Genomic DNA, 16,710 nt, shown 5'->3' with positions numbered 1-16,710 from the left:
GCACTTGGAGTATTGTGTTCAGTTTTAGTCACTTTGTTATAGGAAGGATGTTATTAAACTGGAAAGAGAGTGCAGAAGAAATTTACAAGGATGTTGCCAGGATGCAATGGTCTGAGTTATAGGGAGAGGTTTGACAAGCTAAGACCTTTTTCTTTCGAGTGTAGAAGACTGAAGGGGACCTTATAGAGGTGTGTAAGATCAAGAGAAGCATGGGTAGGGTGAATGCACTCAGTCTTTTTCCCCAGGGTGGTGAATTGAGGACTAGAGGGCATCAGTTTAAGGTGAGAGGGGAAAGAATAAAAGGGAACCTGAGGGGCAATGTTTTTACCCAGAGGGTGGTTCGCATATGGAATGAGCTGCCAGCGGAAGTGGTTGAGGCGGGTTCATCAACAACATTTAAAGGGCATTTAGACAAATACATGGTTAGGAAAGGGTTAGAAAGATATGGGCCGAGTGCAGGGAAATGGGGTGAATGTGGATGGACATTTTGGTCAACATGGAGCATAGAACATTACAGCGCAGTGCAGGCCCTTCAGTCCTCGAAGTTGTGCCGACCTGTGGAACCAATCTGAAGCCCATCTATCCTACACTATTCCATTCTTGTCCATATGCCTGTCCAATGACCAGCTGGTGAGTCTATTACTGTTGTAGGCAGTGCGTTCCACACCCCTACGACTCTCTGAGTGAAGAACCTGCCTCTGACATCTCTCCTATATCTATCACCCCTCAATTTAAAGCTATGTCCCCTCGTGCTAGACAGCACCATCCGAGGAAAAAGGCTCTCCCTGTCCCCCCTATCTAACCCTCTGATTATCTTATATTTCACAATTAAGTTACCTCTTAGCCTTCTTCACTTTTACGAAAACAGCCTCAAGTCCCTCAGCGTTTCCTCGTAACACCTTCCCTTCATAGCAGGGAACATCCTGGTAAATCTCCTCTGAACCCTTTCCAAAGCTTCCACATCCTTCCTATAATGCAGTGACCAGAACTGTACACAATACTCCAAGTGCGGCCGCACCAGAGTTTTGTACAGCTGCAGCATGACCTTGTGTCTCCAAAGCTCAATCCCTCTATCAATAAAAGCTAATACACCGTATGCCTTCTTAACAATCCTGTCAACCCTCATTCCTGAAGAAGGGCTTATGCCCGAAACGTTGATTCTCCTGCTCCTCGGATGCTGTGCTTTTCCAGCACCACACTTTTCAACTATCAACCCTGGGTGGCAACTTTCAGGGATCTGTGTACATGGACACCAAGGTCTCTCTGCTCATCTACATGACCAAGAATCTTACCATTAGCCCAGTACTCTGCATTCCTGTTACTCCTTCCAAAGTGAATCACCTCACATTTTTCTGCATTAAACTCCATTTGCCACCTCTCAGCCCAGTTCTGCAGCTTATCCATGTCCCTCTGTAACCTACAACATCCTTCAACACTATCCACAACTCCACCGACCTTACAGTCATCCGCAAATTTACTAACTCATCCTTCAACACCTTCATCCAAGTCATTTATAAAAATGACAAACAGCAGTGGCCCCAAAACAGATCCTTGTGGTACCCCACTAGTAACTGAACTCCAGGATGAACATTTCGCAACAACCACCACCCTCTGTCTTCTTTCAGCTAGCCAATGTCTGATCTAAACAGCTAAATCACCCTCAATCCCATGCCTCTGTATTTTGTACAACAGCCTACCATGGGGAACCTTATTGAACACCTTACTGTAATTCATATCCACCACATCAACTGCTTTACCCTCATCCACCGGTTTGGTCACCTTCTCAAAGAACTTAATAAGGTTTGTGAGGCATAACCTACCCTTCACAAAACCGTGCTGACTATCCCTAATCAACTCATTCCTCTCCAGATGATGATAAATCCTATCTCTTATAACCCTTTCCAATACTTTACCCACAACTGAAGTAAGGCTCACTGGTCTATCATTACCAGGGTTGTCTCTACTCCCCGTCTTGGACAAGGGGACATTTGCTGTCCTCCGGTCTCTGGCACTATTCCTTTAGACAATGATGACGTAAAGATCAAACCAAAGGCAAAGGCTTCCCACAGAATCCGAGGAGAAATCTCATCTGGCCCAGGAGATTTATTTATTTTCACACTTTCCATAATTGCTAACACCTCCTCCTTATGCACCTCAATCCCATCCTGTAGCCTGTATCTCAGTATTCTCCTTGACAAGATTGTCTTTTTCTAGTGTGAATACTGATGAAAAATATTCATTTAGTGCTTCCCCAATCTCCTAGGACTCCATGCAAAACTTCCTACTACTATCCTTTATTGGCCCTAATCTTACTCTGGTCAGTCATTCTTTTATTCCAGGTATACCTACAGAAAGCTTGAGGGTTTTCCTTGACCTATCTGCCAATGACTTCTCATGTCCCCTCCTGGCTCTCCTTAGCTCTCTCTTTAGGTCTTTCCAAGATTAGGTTAGATTTAGATTACTTACAGTGTGGAAACAGCCCCTTCGGCCCAACAAGTCCACACCGCCCCGCCGAAGCGCAACCCACCCATACCCCTACATCTACCCCTTACCTAACACTACGGGCAATTTAGCATGGACAATTCACCTGACCTGCACATCTTTGGAGTGTGGGAGGAAACCGGAGCACCCGAAGGAAACCCACGCAGACACGGGGAGAATGTGCAAACTCCACACAGAGAGTTGCCTGAGGCGGGAATTGAACCCGGGTCCCTGGCGCTGTGAGGCAGCAGTGCTAACCACTGTGCCACTGTGCCGCTAATTTGTAACTCTCAAGTGCCCAAACTGAGCCTTCACATCTTCATCCTAACATCAGTTGCCTTCTTCCACTTGACAAAAGATTCAGCTTCTTTAGTAAACCATGGCTCCCACACTCGACAGCTCCCTCCCTGTCTGACCGGTACATACTTATCAAGGACCTGCAATAGCTGTTCCTTGAACAAGCTCCACATTTCTAATGTGCCCATCCCCTGCAGTTTCCTTCCCCATCCTATGCTTCCTAAATCTTGCCTAATCACATCATAATTGCCTTTCCCCCAGCTGTAACTCTTGCCCTGCATTATATACCTATCCCTTTCCATCACTAAAGTAAACATAACCGAATTGTGGTCACTATCACCAAAGTGCTCACCTACCTCCAAGTCTAACACCTGGCCGGGTTCATTCCCCAGTACTAAATCCAATGTGGCCTTGCCCCTTGTTGGCCTGTCTACATACTGTGTCAGAAAACCCTCCTGCACACATTGGACAGAAACTGACCCATCTAAAGTACTTGAACTATAGTATTCCCAGTCAATATTGGGGAGTTAAAGTGCCCCATGACAACTACCCTGTCTCTCTCACTCCTATCAAGAATCATCTTTGCTATCCTTTCCTCTACATCTCTGGAACTATTTGGAGGTCTATAGAAGACTCCCAACAGGGTGACCTCTCCTTTCCTGTTTCTAACCTCAGCCCATACTACCTCAGTTGACAAGTCCCGAAACATCCTTTCTGCAACTGTAATACTGTCCTTGACCAACAATGCCACACCTCCCCCTCTTTTACCATCTTCTCTGTTCTTACTGAAACAGCAAAATCCTGGAACCTGCAACAACCATTCCTGTTCCTGCTCTATCCTTGTCTCTGAAATGGCCACAACATCGAAGTCCCAGGTACCAACCCATGCTGCAAGTTCATCCACCTTATTCTGGATGCTCCTGGTGTTGAAGTAGACACACTTCAAACCAACTTCCTACTACCAGTACACTCTTGTGATCTTGCAACCTTAGTTATGACCTCAATACTCTCCACCTCCTGTACACTGGAGCTACAATTCAGGTTTCCATCCTCCTGTTGAATTAGGTTAAACCCTCCTGAAGAGCATCAGCGTTAGCATTATCACTTCTTGACTCCCCAAAGCCTGTCCACAATCTCCAAGGCACAAGTCAGGAGGGTGATAGAATACTCTTCCATTGCAAGGATGGGGGCAGCTCCAACAACACTCAAGAAGCTTGACACCATCCAGGACCCACTTAATTGATACCACATCCACAAGCATTCACTCCCTCCACCACTGACACTCAGTAGCAGCAGTGTGCACTAGCTACAAGATGCGCTGCAGAAATTCACCACAGCTCCTGAGACAACACTTCCATAAGGGCCTGCAGCACATGGACCACAGCGGTTCAAGAAAGCAGGTCACCGCCACCTTTTCAAGGAGTAGTCAGAGACAAGTAACAGATCCTGGCCCAGCCAGCGATATATATGTCCCAGAAATGATGAAAAAACCCAATTGGAGATGGAGTGTGTGGTCACCCTTCCGAAGTTTGCAGGGTGAATAAGGATCTGGGAATGGTTGGTGAAGCAGTTACAGTGACAGGAAACACCATCGAGGATTTTGGGGTAAGGCTAGTTTTGGGAAGGAGCCCATGGGGGAGATGAGGAGGGGACCATGAGTTGACAGCATGTTGGAAATTAGAGAGAAATAGGAATGTGGAACTGTGCTGTGATCAGTGACATGGAGATTTGGATTATTCAGTCTCTACCTTCCTTTGCCAAATACCCTGTAAAGATGTGGATGTTGTAATAAATTCACAGAGCCATTGAATTCAGGAAACATTTCTCTTTGAAGAGATGTACTAACCTCAAAATATTGGGTGGAAATAGTTTCCTCCCTCCCTTAGAAAATAATCGGATTGTCAAAGCTCTCTTCTGTAGAGGATCAGTTGGTTGATACTTTCCATGTCTGTGCATTAACACTCTTGGGCAGTGCTGTGAGGTTAACATTGAGTCAGGGACCCAGCCTGGTTGGGAGATGGTCCAGTTTGACCGTCATTGTGTAGGAGCTCTGTCCAAGAACACAGACCCCAAGCTGAGCACCACCACACTTTGCCGATTACCTCACAACCTTTTCCAATCACAGTCAGAATGCACTGTGAGTCCTGTCTGTTTCTCCACATCCCCCACCCTCCCTCTGCCCAGCCCAGTGACACCCGCGTGATGGTCCCAGCGCTGCCAGAGGGCACTGCCAGAGGGCGTTGCCAAAGGGCACTGTTTAACTATATGTTTAAGTCTGTTGGTGAAAGACTGAAGTGATGAAGAGACTGATTTGTTGGGAATTATTCTCTTCAAATAAACAGCAACCTTTTCTGACAATTATGCAGTTATATTGTCAATGGTCTTTGAGCTATGACTGAATGGTGCTCAGGGACGATCGAGAAACAGATGTTTCCACTGAACAGCAAGTTCTGTTGAGCAATGAAAGGGTCAGTGCTGTGTTGTAACTCCCTTGGTTACAGCTGTTGGAAGCTGATCGTATCAGACTGAACTCGATGAATCTGAGGGAGTGAAACAAACAGCATTCCCAGATTTGGAGATGCCGGTGTTGGACTGGGATGGACAAAGTTAACAATCCCCCAACACCAGGTTATAGTCCAACAGGTTTATTTGGAAGCACTAGCTTTCAGAGCACTGCTCCTTCAGCAGGTGGTTGCAGAGTAAAAGATCATAGGATGCAGAATTTATAGCAAAAGTTTACAGTGTGATGTAACTGAAATTATAAATTGGAAAAGACCTGGATTTTTTTGTTAAGTCTCTCATCTTTTAGAATGATGGTTTCAGTTCTTTCATTTGTAAATCCCAGAACTTTCTTAAAGTTACATTCTCAAGTGAACTTTCACAATAGGTGCCATTTTGGCCCAGATAATGTATTGAAGGTGTGTGTGTGTGTGTGTGTGTGTGTGTGTGTACCGTGTATTTGTGTAAGTGTAAGTGTACAGGGGTATAAGTCTGAGAGGGTGCGTGTGTTCGTGAGTGTGGGAGTGTATGTGTGAGCGTATGAGAGAGAGTTTGTGTTTGAGAGAGGATTTGCGTGAGTGTATGGGTCTATAGGAGTGTGTGTGTGTGTGTCTGCGTGGGTTTCCTCCCACAATCCAAAAATGTGCAGGTTAGGTGGATTGACTGTGCTAAATTGCCCGTAGTGTTCAGGAATATGTAGGTTAGGTGCATTAGTCAGGGATACATGTACAGTAATAGAGTAGTGGAATGGGTCTGGGTGGGTTACTCTTTGGATGGTCGGGTGTGGACTGGTTGGGCTGAAGGGCCTGTTTCCACACTGTAGGGATTCTATGATTCTATAATCTGGATTTGGTAAAGTGCCCAACAGAACAGGCTGATGTTCCATAAACTTGTTTCATTGCCTCACCTGTTCTGCAACGTCAGATAAAGATTTAATGGAGGTTTAAATGTTAAAAGGATCAATGCCAATAGATTGAGTTGCACTCCCTCTTCTGATGGGGGTGAGAGTCCAGACAAGGAGCACAAGCCTCAGATAGAGGCTGGGCCATTCAGGGTAATGTCAGAGGGTAGCAAAACCCAGAACCTGCCTCCGTGGATGATAGGGTTTGTTTTTGCAGGTTTCAGGATTGAAATGGAATTGGACTGATTAACCCAATTGGACTGACTGGGGGACTGACTGGGGGACTGATGAACCCAATTGGACTGATTGGGGGACTGACTGGGGGGCTGATTGGGGGACTGACTGGGGGACTGACTGGGGGGCTGATTGGGGGACTGACTGGGGGACTGACTGGGGGGCTGACTAGGGGACTGATTAACCCAATTGGACTGACTGGGGGGCTGACTGGGGGACTGATTAACCCAATTGGACTGACTGGGGGACTGATTGGGGGACTGATGAACCCAATTGGACTGACTGGGGGACTGACTGGGGGACTGATTAACCCAATTGGACTGACTGGGGGGCTGACTGGGGGACTGATGAACCCAATTGGACTGATTGAGGGACTGATTAATCCCATGTGCTTTTATCTCATATTCCAGATCTCAGTGGGAGGGTATAACATCGACAGGACACCCACTGCATTGAGAGTTGGGAACATTGCCTGGTTTTTAAATGTGCAGATGTAGGTGTGCAGTATTTCTCACAAACACAGTGTGCTGCCAGTTTATAAACAGTAGGAGGGATGTTAAACAGACCATCATGTTGTCCCTGTGCTCACTGGGACCCATTCACTCCAGGTTCAGCAATTCCTTGATTTTAAAATTCTTGTTCCTGTATTCAAAAGCATCCATGGTCTCTACCTGCCCTGTCCCTGACACCTCCTCCTGCCCCAGAGATCACTGCATTCCCCCGATTCCAGCCTCTTGCCCAGTTGCCATCACTCCACCATTAGTGCCTGAGCCCTGACCTCTGAAATTCTCTTCCTAAACCTCTCCATCTCTCTCTCTGTTTCTCTATCTGTAAGATACTCCTTAAAACTGACTTTATTAACGAAGATCACCTCCTCTCGAATATCTCCCTGTGTGGCCAGTGTCAATTTTTCTTTGATATTTGCTCCGATGAAATACTTTGGGACATTTTCCTGCAGCATTTATACATCAGTGAACCTTTCAGTATTTGTTGTGAAAGGTGGAGTGGCTCAGCCTCTCGCTCTGACTGGGAAGTGGTGACTTTGAATCAAGCTTGAAGTTAGATTAGATTAGATTACTTACAGTGTGGAAACAGGCCCTTCGGCCCAACAAGTCCACACCAACCCTCCGAAGTGCAACCCACCCAAACTCATTCCCCCACACTCTACCCCTTCACCTAACACTATGGGCAATTTAGCATGGCCAATTCACCTAACCTGCACATTTTTGGACTATGGGAGGAAACCAGAGCAAACCCACACAGACACGGGGAGAATGTGCAAATTCCACACAGACAGTTGCCTGAGGCGGGAATTGAACCTGGGACCCTGGTGCTGTGAGGCAGCAGTGCTAACCGCAGCCACCATTGTGTGCATGTGTCCAGGGAATGTGTGAACATTGAATTGAGAGACTGTCCAATGGTGGGAGTTTTCAAAACTCTAGCAGAGGAAAAGAGATTTGGCCAATTTTATTTATTGGGAAAACCCAGCATCACGTGCTGCTTCCCCGTTTCATCGCCTCTTCCTGGGGAACCTCCCGATAAATGTTTTTTATTCATTCACAGATTGAGGGCATCGCTGGCTAGGGCAGCATTTATTGCCCATCCCTAATTGCTCAGAGGGTGGTTAAGAGCCAACCACATCACTGTGGGTCTGGAGTCACATGTAGACCAGAGAAGACCAGGTAAGGATGGCAGTTTCTTTCCCTAAAGGACATTTAGTGAATTTGATACAATTCGAGTTGGATTTATGTCATTTTAAATTCAGCCCTTAAATCCATCGCAGGATCCATTTCCTCTGACAGATTGGGAATTGGTAACTTCAAAATACAGGAACAGGAGGAGACCAATCTGCCCACACACTCATTCTGTCATTGCGATTGATCATGTCTGACCAGGAATTCCACCTCTTTATTCCCTTCAACCACCAAAGATCTACAATCCCAGTTTTCATATTTTCAGCTGATCATCAGAATCAACAGCCTTTGGGGGAAGAGAGTGAGAGAGAGAGACAGGATGTGGGGAAATAGATAGCGACATCTTGCAAAATGTCCGTATTACAGAGGAGGAAGTGCTAGATGTCCTGAAACATATAAAAGTGGATAAATCCCCAGGACCTGGTCAGGTGTACCCGAGAACTCTGTGGGAAGCTAGGGAAGTGATTGCTGGGCCTCTTACTGAGATATTTGTATCATTGATAGTCACAGGTAAGGTGCCGGAAGACTGGAGGTTGGCAAACGTGGTGCCACTGTTTAAGAAGGGCGGTAAAGACAAGCCAGGGAACTATAGACCGGTGAGCCTGACCTCGGTGGTGGGCAAGTTGTTGGAGGGAATCCTGAGGGACAGGATGTACATGTATTTGGAAAGGTAAGGACTGATTAGGGATAGTCAACATGGCTTTGTGTGTGGGAAATCATGTCTCACAAACTTGATTGAGTTTTTTGAAGAAGTAACAAAGAGGATTGATGAGGGCAGAGCAGTAGATGTGATCTATATGGACTTCCGTAAGGCATTCGACAAGGTTCCCCATGGGAGACTGATTAGCAAGGTTAGATCTCATGGAATAGAGGGAGAACTAGCCTTTGGATACAGAACTGGCTCAAAGGTAGAAGACAGAGGGTGGTGGTGGAGGGTTGTTTTTCAGACTGGAGGCCTGTGACCAGTGGAGTGCCACAAGGATCGGTGCTGGGTCCTCTACTTTTTGTCATTTACATAAATGATTTGGATGCGAGCATAAGAGGTACAGTTAATAAGTTTGCAGATGACATTAAAATTGTAGGTGTAGTAGACAGCAAAAAACGTTATCTCAGGTTACTACAGGATCTTGACCAGATGGAGCAATGGGCTGAGAAGTGGCAGATGGAGTTTAATTCAGATAAATGCGAGGTGCTGCATTTTGGGAAAGCAAATCTTAGCAGGACTTATACACTTAATGGTAAGGTCATAGGGAGTGTTGCTGAACAAAGAGACCTTGGAGTGCAAGTTCATAGCTCCTTGAAAGTGGAGTAGCAGGTAGATAGGATAGTGAAGAAGGTGTTTGGTATGCTTTCCTTTATTGGTCAGAGTATTGAGTACAGGAGTTGGGAGGTCATGTTGTGGCTGTACAGGACATTGGTTAGGCCACTGTTGGAATATTGCGTGCAATTCTGGTCTCCTTCCTATCAGAAAGATGTTGTGGAACCTGAAAGGGTTCAGAAGAGATTTACAAGGATGTTGCCAGGGTTGGAGGATCTGAGCTACAGGGAGAGGCTGAACAGGCTGGGGCTGTTTTCCCTGGAGCGTCGGAGGGTGAGGGGTGACCTTATAGAGGTTTATAAAATTATGAGGGGCATGGATAGGGTTAGTAGACATGGTCTTTTCCCTGGGGTCGGGGAGTCCAGAACTAGAGGGCATAGGTTTAAGGTGAGAGGGGAAAGATATAAAAGAGATCTAAGGGGCAACCTTTTCACACAGAGGGTGGTACGTGAATGGAATGAGCTGCCAGAGGATGTGGTGGAGGCTGGTACAATTGCAATATTTAAGAGGCATTTGGATGGGTATATGAATAGGAAGGGTTTGGAGGGATATGGGGTGGGTGCTGACAGGTGGGACTAGATTGGGGTTGGGATATCTGGTCACCGTGGACAGGTTAGACTGAAGGGTCTGCTCTTGTGCTGTACATCTCTATGACCCTATGACTCTACAAGAGAGAAAGAGAGACAGACAGACAGAGACATCGAGAGAGAGAGAGAGAGAGAGAGTTGAGGTTTAAATTTGAAGCTTATTCTTCCTGTGAGGAATAGTTTCTCTATCTTGACTCTCTGAACCTATTTACTCAGGCCATACAGTTCAGTCAGATTAATCCTTAATCTTGAATGAATGAATGAATGAGTTTGCTTTATTGTCATGTGAAGGATTACCCGTTGAGTTTATGCATTCTGTCCTCTCACTTTAACCTTCCAGAATCCTTCTGCTGAAGGCTCGTTGGCCTGAAACATTAACTCTGCTTCTCCCTCCCCAGATGCTACACACAACCTCCTGAACGTTTCCAACATTTTGTGTTTTTGGTTGAGATTTCCTGTGTCCACAGCAGTTTGCTTTCGTATACATCTGAGGAAACCTAGACTGGACTATGTCTAATTTGCTTTCAGTTACTTGGCATCTCGCCCTCCCCCGTTCAAACCAGCCTCATACTCAGAGAGTAAACACTATGGAGTGACCCTCAGCTGCCATCTGCAGTCCTCAGCCAGGGTTAGTGGGAGGATGGGTCAGCAGGGTGGGTGGACTTGGATGCTGACAGAGGGAGGGGCAAAAAATCAGTGGGATAGTACCTCCCACTCCTGCTCCAGCCACCAAACCATTCTGGTTTATCAAATTCGATGAGACTGAATCAGGGGAGCAAACCGTCTGATATTGCCAGTTTTATATTCTACCCTATGTCCAGATATTAAGTTAAAAATCACACAACACCAGGTTATAGTCCAACAGGTTTAATTGGAAGCACACTAGCTTTTGGAGCAATGCTCTCTGACCATCACCTGATGAAGGAGCGTCGCTCCGAAAGCTAGTGTTTCCAATTAAACCTGTTGGACTATAACCTGGTGTTGTGTGATTTTTAACTTTGTACATCCCAGTCCAACACCGGCATCTCCAAATCCAGATATTAACACTGTCATCAAATTGGGATGTAGGTTTGCTTGCTCAGCTGGAAGGTTCATTTTCAGATGTTTCATCACCATACTCGGTAATATGTTCAGTGAGCCTCCGGACGAAGCACTGCTGGTGTTTCCTGCTTTCTATTTATATATTTAGGTTTCCTTAGGTTGGCGATGTAATTTCCTGTGTTGATGTCATTTCCTATGGTGATGTCATTTCTTGTTCTTTTTCTCAGGGGGTGGTAAATGAACCCGAGCTGAGCTACAAATCTTCTCAAAACTTGCTAACTGTCATAGAATTCCTACAATGTGGAAAGAGACCATTCAGCCCACTGAATCCACACTGACCCTCCAAACAGCAGCCCACCCAGACCCATCCCCCTGCCCTATCCCTGTAAACCTGCACCTAGCCTGCACAATTTTCTGTGGCCAATCCAACTGAACCTGCACATCTTCGGACACCTAGTGTTAATGAAACAGTCAATGAGGGAAATGGAAGTTGAACTGTTGTAGTTGAAGTTAGATTTTTGTTTCTTGTCTGTTTCAGGTGAAACAAGAGCAATTTCTGGGACTATGCTGATATCCCAGGATGGACGTAACCATGGAATTGGATAATTATGAAACCGTTCTGGAGACCACGGATGGTTCTGCTTTGAACGAGGGCTGGTACGTCTCATACCCAATGAGCTTCCAGGTTTCGCTGACCAGTTTCCTCATGTTGGAGATTGTCCTGGGCTTCAGCAGTAACCTCACTGTTCTCATTCTGTACTGTATCCAGTCAAACCTGGTGGATTCTGTCAGCAATATCGTTACCATGAACCTCCACGTACTGGACATTATCATCTGCCTGGTGTGTGTCCCATTCACCATTGTCATTGTTCTCATTCCTCTGGAGAGAAATGTGGCTCTGATCTGTTGCTTCCATGAAGCCTGTGTCACCTTTACCAGTATCGCCACCGCGGTCAACGTCCTGGTCATCAGCCTGGACAGGTACGACATTTCTGTCAAACCAGCCAATCGTGTCCTGACACCCAGTCGGACGATCCTCCTGTTGACCTCAGTCTGGATCGTGTCACTGATGGTGTTTTTTGTCCCTTTCATTGAGGTAGAATTTTTCAGGGACCCACTGCATAGCACGGCCTGGCAAAACCGGACACTGCTCTGTGTCAGTGTCAATGAGTACCACAAGGAGCTGGGCATGTATTACCACCTCTTTATCCAGATCCCCTGCTTCTTTGTGGCCGTCGTTGTCATGTTGGTCACCTACACCAGGATTCTCCAGGCCCTCAACATCCGCATTGGATCCCACTTCACACGCAGTCAAAAACGCAAACGCAAAAGCAAGAAGAAGAAGATGAAGTCAGGAAGCTCCCTCAGCAGCCAGTACGAGACCAAGAGGCTGACCTCAGCTCCGGTCACTCCCAACCCCATGCCGCTGGGTGTCCAGGCTTCTGTGTCAGTCATTATCGCCCTGCGTCGCGCTGTGAAACGCCATCGTGACCGACGCGAGCGGCAGAAACGAGTCTTCAGGATGTCTCTGATCATCATCTCCACCTTCCTTATCTGCTGGGCCCCCATTTCCATTGTGAACCTTCTCATTCTCTGCCTGGGGCCCAGTGATTGGCTGGTGAAGCTCCGGATCTGCTTCCTAGTCATGGCTTATGGCTCCACGATCTTCCACCCACTCCTCTATGCCTTCACCAGGCAGAAACTCCGGAAAGTTCTCAAGAACAAAATGAAGAAGAGGGTGGTGTCAGTTCTGCAGGTAGACCCTGCCCCAAGTGGGACAATCATACACAACTCCTGGGTCCATCCCAGAAAGTCACGTAAACTCAAGCTGGAGTGCAGTGATGCCACTGACCGCTGCCTAACAGAAGCAGCCAAAGATTGACTCGGTATCACCCATCACTTTGTAACAGACTTAGACTGTTCAGAAAAAGAACATGCCAGACCAACTGTAAAAAGTAGAGGTGCAATAATTGTTTAACAAGTTGTTCAATTGTCCAAAAAAATACAACATAGAACTGACCCACAGAAAGTGAATGAATTCCACACTGGGTATGGAGCAGTTTTAATGTCTTTTTGGACCAGTTGGTGACATGGCCTGTGAATATGATAAACATTTTAAGACTATTGCTTTTGGAAACAAATCCCATGTACAAATACTGTGAGGCAAATCTGTCAGGGACAAGATCCCCAACACCTGACCCTAACTCAAACGACCTCACTCTCTCAGGGGCAGGAGGTTTTAAGGGCATTTGAGGAAAATTGTTCTCCCCTGGAGGTGGTGGGGGTCTGGAATGTGTTACCTGGGAGGAGAATCTCACAACTTTTAAAACGTACTTGGGCGAGCATTTGAAATGTCAAAAAATGTAAGGTTATGGGCCTAGTGCTGGGAAGTGGGACTAAGGTAGATTTAGAGTTTAAATAAAACCAAAGAACTGCAGATGCTGGAAATTAGAAACAAAAACAGAAATTTCTGGAAAAAACTCAGCAGGTCTGGCACCATCTGTGGAGAGAGAAACAAAGTTAATAGAGAACTGTTCTGAAGAAAGGTCACTGGATCCAAACGTTAACTCTGCCTTCTGAGTTTTTCCAGCAATTTATGTTTTTGTTGTAGGCTAAGAGTTGCTTTTGTCAGTGTGGACTCAATGGGCTGATTGGCCTCTTCTGTCCTGTATAAATCTATGTTCTATAACGTTCCAAACCCCAATTCAAACAGTATCAATAAGTGGCTGTTTCTCTCTTGTTTGGTATGACTGGATATTGGTTTAATTAAGACTATCAGTACAGATCAAAACCATTACATCGGCAATTAATGTTTGAGAACTTCCAAACTAAATTCCTTCATCTGATACAGTTACGTGATGCTAGTTGTCTGACATAAACAAAAATAAGAACTTTCTGGTCAATAGTTTAAATAGATGTGAGGGTCAACTCAAAGCCAGGGTCCACGTTATATTTTGCTCAGGTATGTCTGGGAAGCTGAGGTCTGTGATTTGCAGAACCCGCACTTGGCGCCCCTGGTGGTCTGGATGACCTTATACAGGAGCTGCCTCCAGCTGGAACGACCCCAGCTCCAGGTTTTGGGATGGGAGCAGCTGCTGGGGGAACCTCAGGGCAGTGACCAGACCGAGGGGTTTCAGGATGGGCTCACCCTGCAGTTTAAGGAGATACGGGCAGAGGGGTCATACCAGGCAGAGGTGGGCATCAGGCAGGTAGTGAGAGTAACACTGAACACATCTTTATCAGAAACCATTTTGTGGTCTTGGAAAATGGAGAGATGATTGGTGAGATGCATTATTGATCAGTTTCTGAAATTCCATTTATTCTGGGTCAATTCCCACTGAGGAGGGTTTGGACAGACTTAGTGAATGGCCAAGAATGTGGCAGATGGAATGTGGGAATGTGAGGGATTGGCAGCTGAACTTTCGTGGTATTCCTGGGTATTCAGACGAGGTACAGAGGAGATTAGAAGATGGAGGAGCGGTGTGATGTGATATTGGTCAAGGAACCAATGCGAGCTGTGAGGACAAGTCATTGCATGGATCATTAAATGAGGCCTTATGGGTAAAAGTAAAGACAGAAAAGGGGCAAATACACTATTGAGTATGTACTGCAGACCCCCCGCACAGTCAGGGAGAGGGAGAGGATTACATTCATAACCACTTCTCAGAGACGTGGGATAGTAATAAGGCAGTGATAGAAAAGGATTTGAACTCTCAAATATTAATTGGGATAGTTTCAGTGTGAAAGCTGGAGGGGGATCAACATTGTCCCTTGATTAAACAGGGCAGGAAGGGATAGTCCTGGAAATTCCAGGCCATTCAGTCTCACCTTGGTGGTGGGGAAGTTATTAGGAAGAATTCTGAGGGACAGAACGTGTCTGCATTTGGAGAGACCTGGATGAGTCAGGGAGGGTCGGTGTGGAGCCATGAAGAGAAGGTGATGTTTGACAAATTTGATTGTATTTGTTGAGGAGGTGGGTAACCAGGAGAGTTGATGAGGGCACTGCATTTGATGTGTCGACATGGACTTGAGTGAGGCTTTTGATAAGGTCCCTGGTGGCAGACTGGTGAAGAAAGTGAGAGCCAATGGGATCCAAGACAAGGTGATACACTGGATCCAAAATGGGCTGAGAGACAGGAAGCAGAGGCTGATGGGAGTGGGATGTCTCTGTGAATGGGAATCCGTTTCCAATGGGGTTGGTGCTGGGCCCTTATTATTTGTGGGTGTATTAATGATTGTGGATTAATGTAGGGTATGGTGAAGAAACTCACAGACGTCATGAAAATCAGTCAGAGGGTGGGGGTATATAGTGAGGAGGGTATCTGTACGCTGCAGGAGGGTATCAATGGCCTGGTTAGCTGGGCACAGCAGGGACCAATGGAGACCTGATAGAGGGGAGGAGATTGTGAGGGGCATGGAGAGGGTGGATAGGAATGGTCAATAACTAAGGTAGAGATTGAAGGGAAGAAGTTCTGGCTAACAGGGGAGTTGAGGAAAAGGCTTTTCACCCAGAGTTTGGTGGCAATTTGGAACTCACTACTTGAAAGAGTGGTTGAATCAGAAACTGTTGTAACATTTTTTAGATATTCACTTCCATAATCATTGCCTTCACAGTTATGAGTCAGGAGCTGGAAAATAGGATTAGTCAAATCAGACTTATGTTGACCAGCATGTTCTTAATGGGCTAACTGCTCGCGCCGTGCTGTAAAGATCTCTGAGCTTTTAATACTCCACTCCCAATTCTCAACTCAACTTCAACCATATCCAGTTAGTCAGGGAATGAGGCAACAGATGAATTACCAGAAACACAGAATGACTAACAGCTCTCACTTTTTCACCAAATGATTCAGCTCAGATTCAGAGAGAGATCTATGCCTTGAGCAAACACATTATTCCCAGACTGCCTCTGGGTTTTTGGCCATTATCCTTCAAATTCCCAGTCACGTCCTCCTCCAGCCAGGACCCCTTCCCCATAGCCACACCCTCAGGTTCACATGTCAATCTCAACATGTCACCCTCCACATGTCACAATCCACAATGTCAAATATAACAGCTCACATTTTCCCAAACACACCCCATGTTGTCTTCCCTGTGTCACCATCGAGAGAGCCCTCGGTTTTGAAATAGGAGGGGTTAAATAATTGAGGCAGAATAATGGATGCTGACCGAAACCCAGTGACAAACTGTTCAAGAGGAGAGGGCTCTGGAAAGATGGAACTCCCCTCCCCAAACAGCCTCCCTTCCCCCAACCCCATTACTGCCCTCCAGTCCCAACTGAACTGTCCCTCTCTCAGTTAGAAAGAAACTACCAACTATCTCCTGGAATCTGTTCCCAATTACTGATTAAATAATTCTTGCACCGTGGAGTTTTCCATCATCGATTCAATGCTGAGTGTTAAGCCCAGTTGTTGTGATGTGTTTGTTGTGTATGAAGTGTCTGTTTGATGTTTCTCAGTAACTGTGGATGTTCATATTGTATTTCTCAGCAATTGTAATGGTTTAATTACACTCCAATCTTATCATCTGATTATCCAATCTCCTGATTAAATGATTATTCTCACTCGAGTTTACTGGATGTTTGTTCTGAGCCTCAGTACCGGCCAACAATTCTGTTCAGAAGCAGAGAGAGCTGGAGAAACTCCACAGCTCCCAGGCTGA

At 46.0% G+C, this 16,710-nt stretch overlaps 1 protein-coding gene across 3 annotated transcripts in view; it reads left to right on the top strand.

The window, feature by feature from the left end:
• The window catches only part of LOC140483544 (G-protein coupled receptor 22-like), a 124,940-nt gene extending 108,581 nt beyond the window's left edge, over window positions 1–16,359 (top strand). For 2 of the 3 annotated variants that reach the window (XM_072581732.1, XM_072581733.1), the window contains exons 2-3: window positions 7,976–8,094; window positions 11,591–16,359. In XM_072581732.1, coding sequence (XP_072437833.1) covers window positions 11,633–12,934 — 1,302 coding nt within the window. In that variant the 5' untranslated portion in view covers window positions 7,976–8,094; window positions 11,591–11,632 and the 3' untranslated portion in view covers window positions 12,935–16,359. The remainder of the gene's footprint in view (window positions 1–7,975; window positions 8,095–11,590) is intronic. The other variant, XM_072581734.1, reaches the window with a different exon arrangement.
• Window positions 16,360–16,710: the final 351 nt, after the last annotated feature.

Source organism: Chiloscyllium punctatum, chromosome 12 (assembly GCF_047496795.1).
Source record: "Chiloscyllium punctatum isolate Juve2018m chromosome 12, sChiPun1.3, whole genome shotgun sequence".
Classification (NCBI taxonomy): domain Eukaryota; kingdom Metazoa; phylum Chordata; class Chondrichthyes; order Orectolobiformes; family Hemiscylliidae; genus Chiloscyllium; species Chiloscyllium punctatum.
This window is presented reverse-complemented; position numbering and strand designations above follow the sequence as displayed.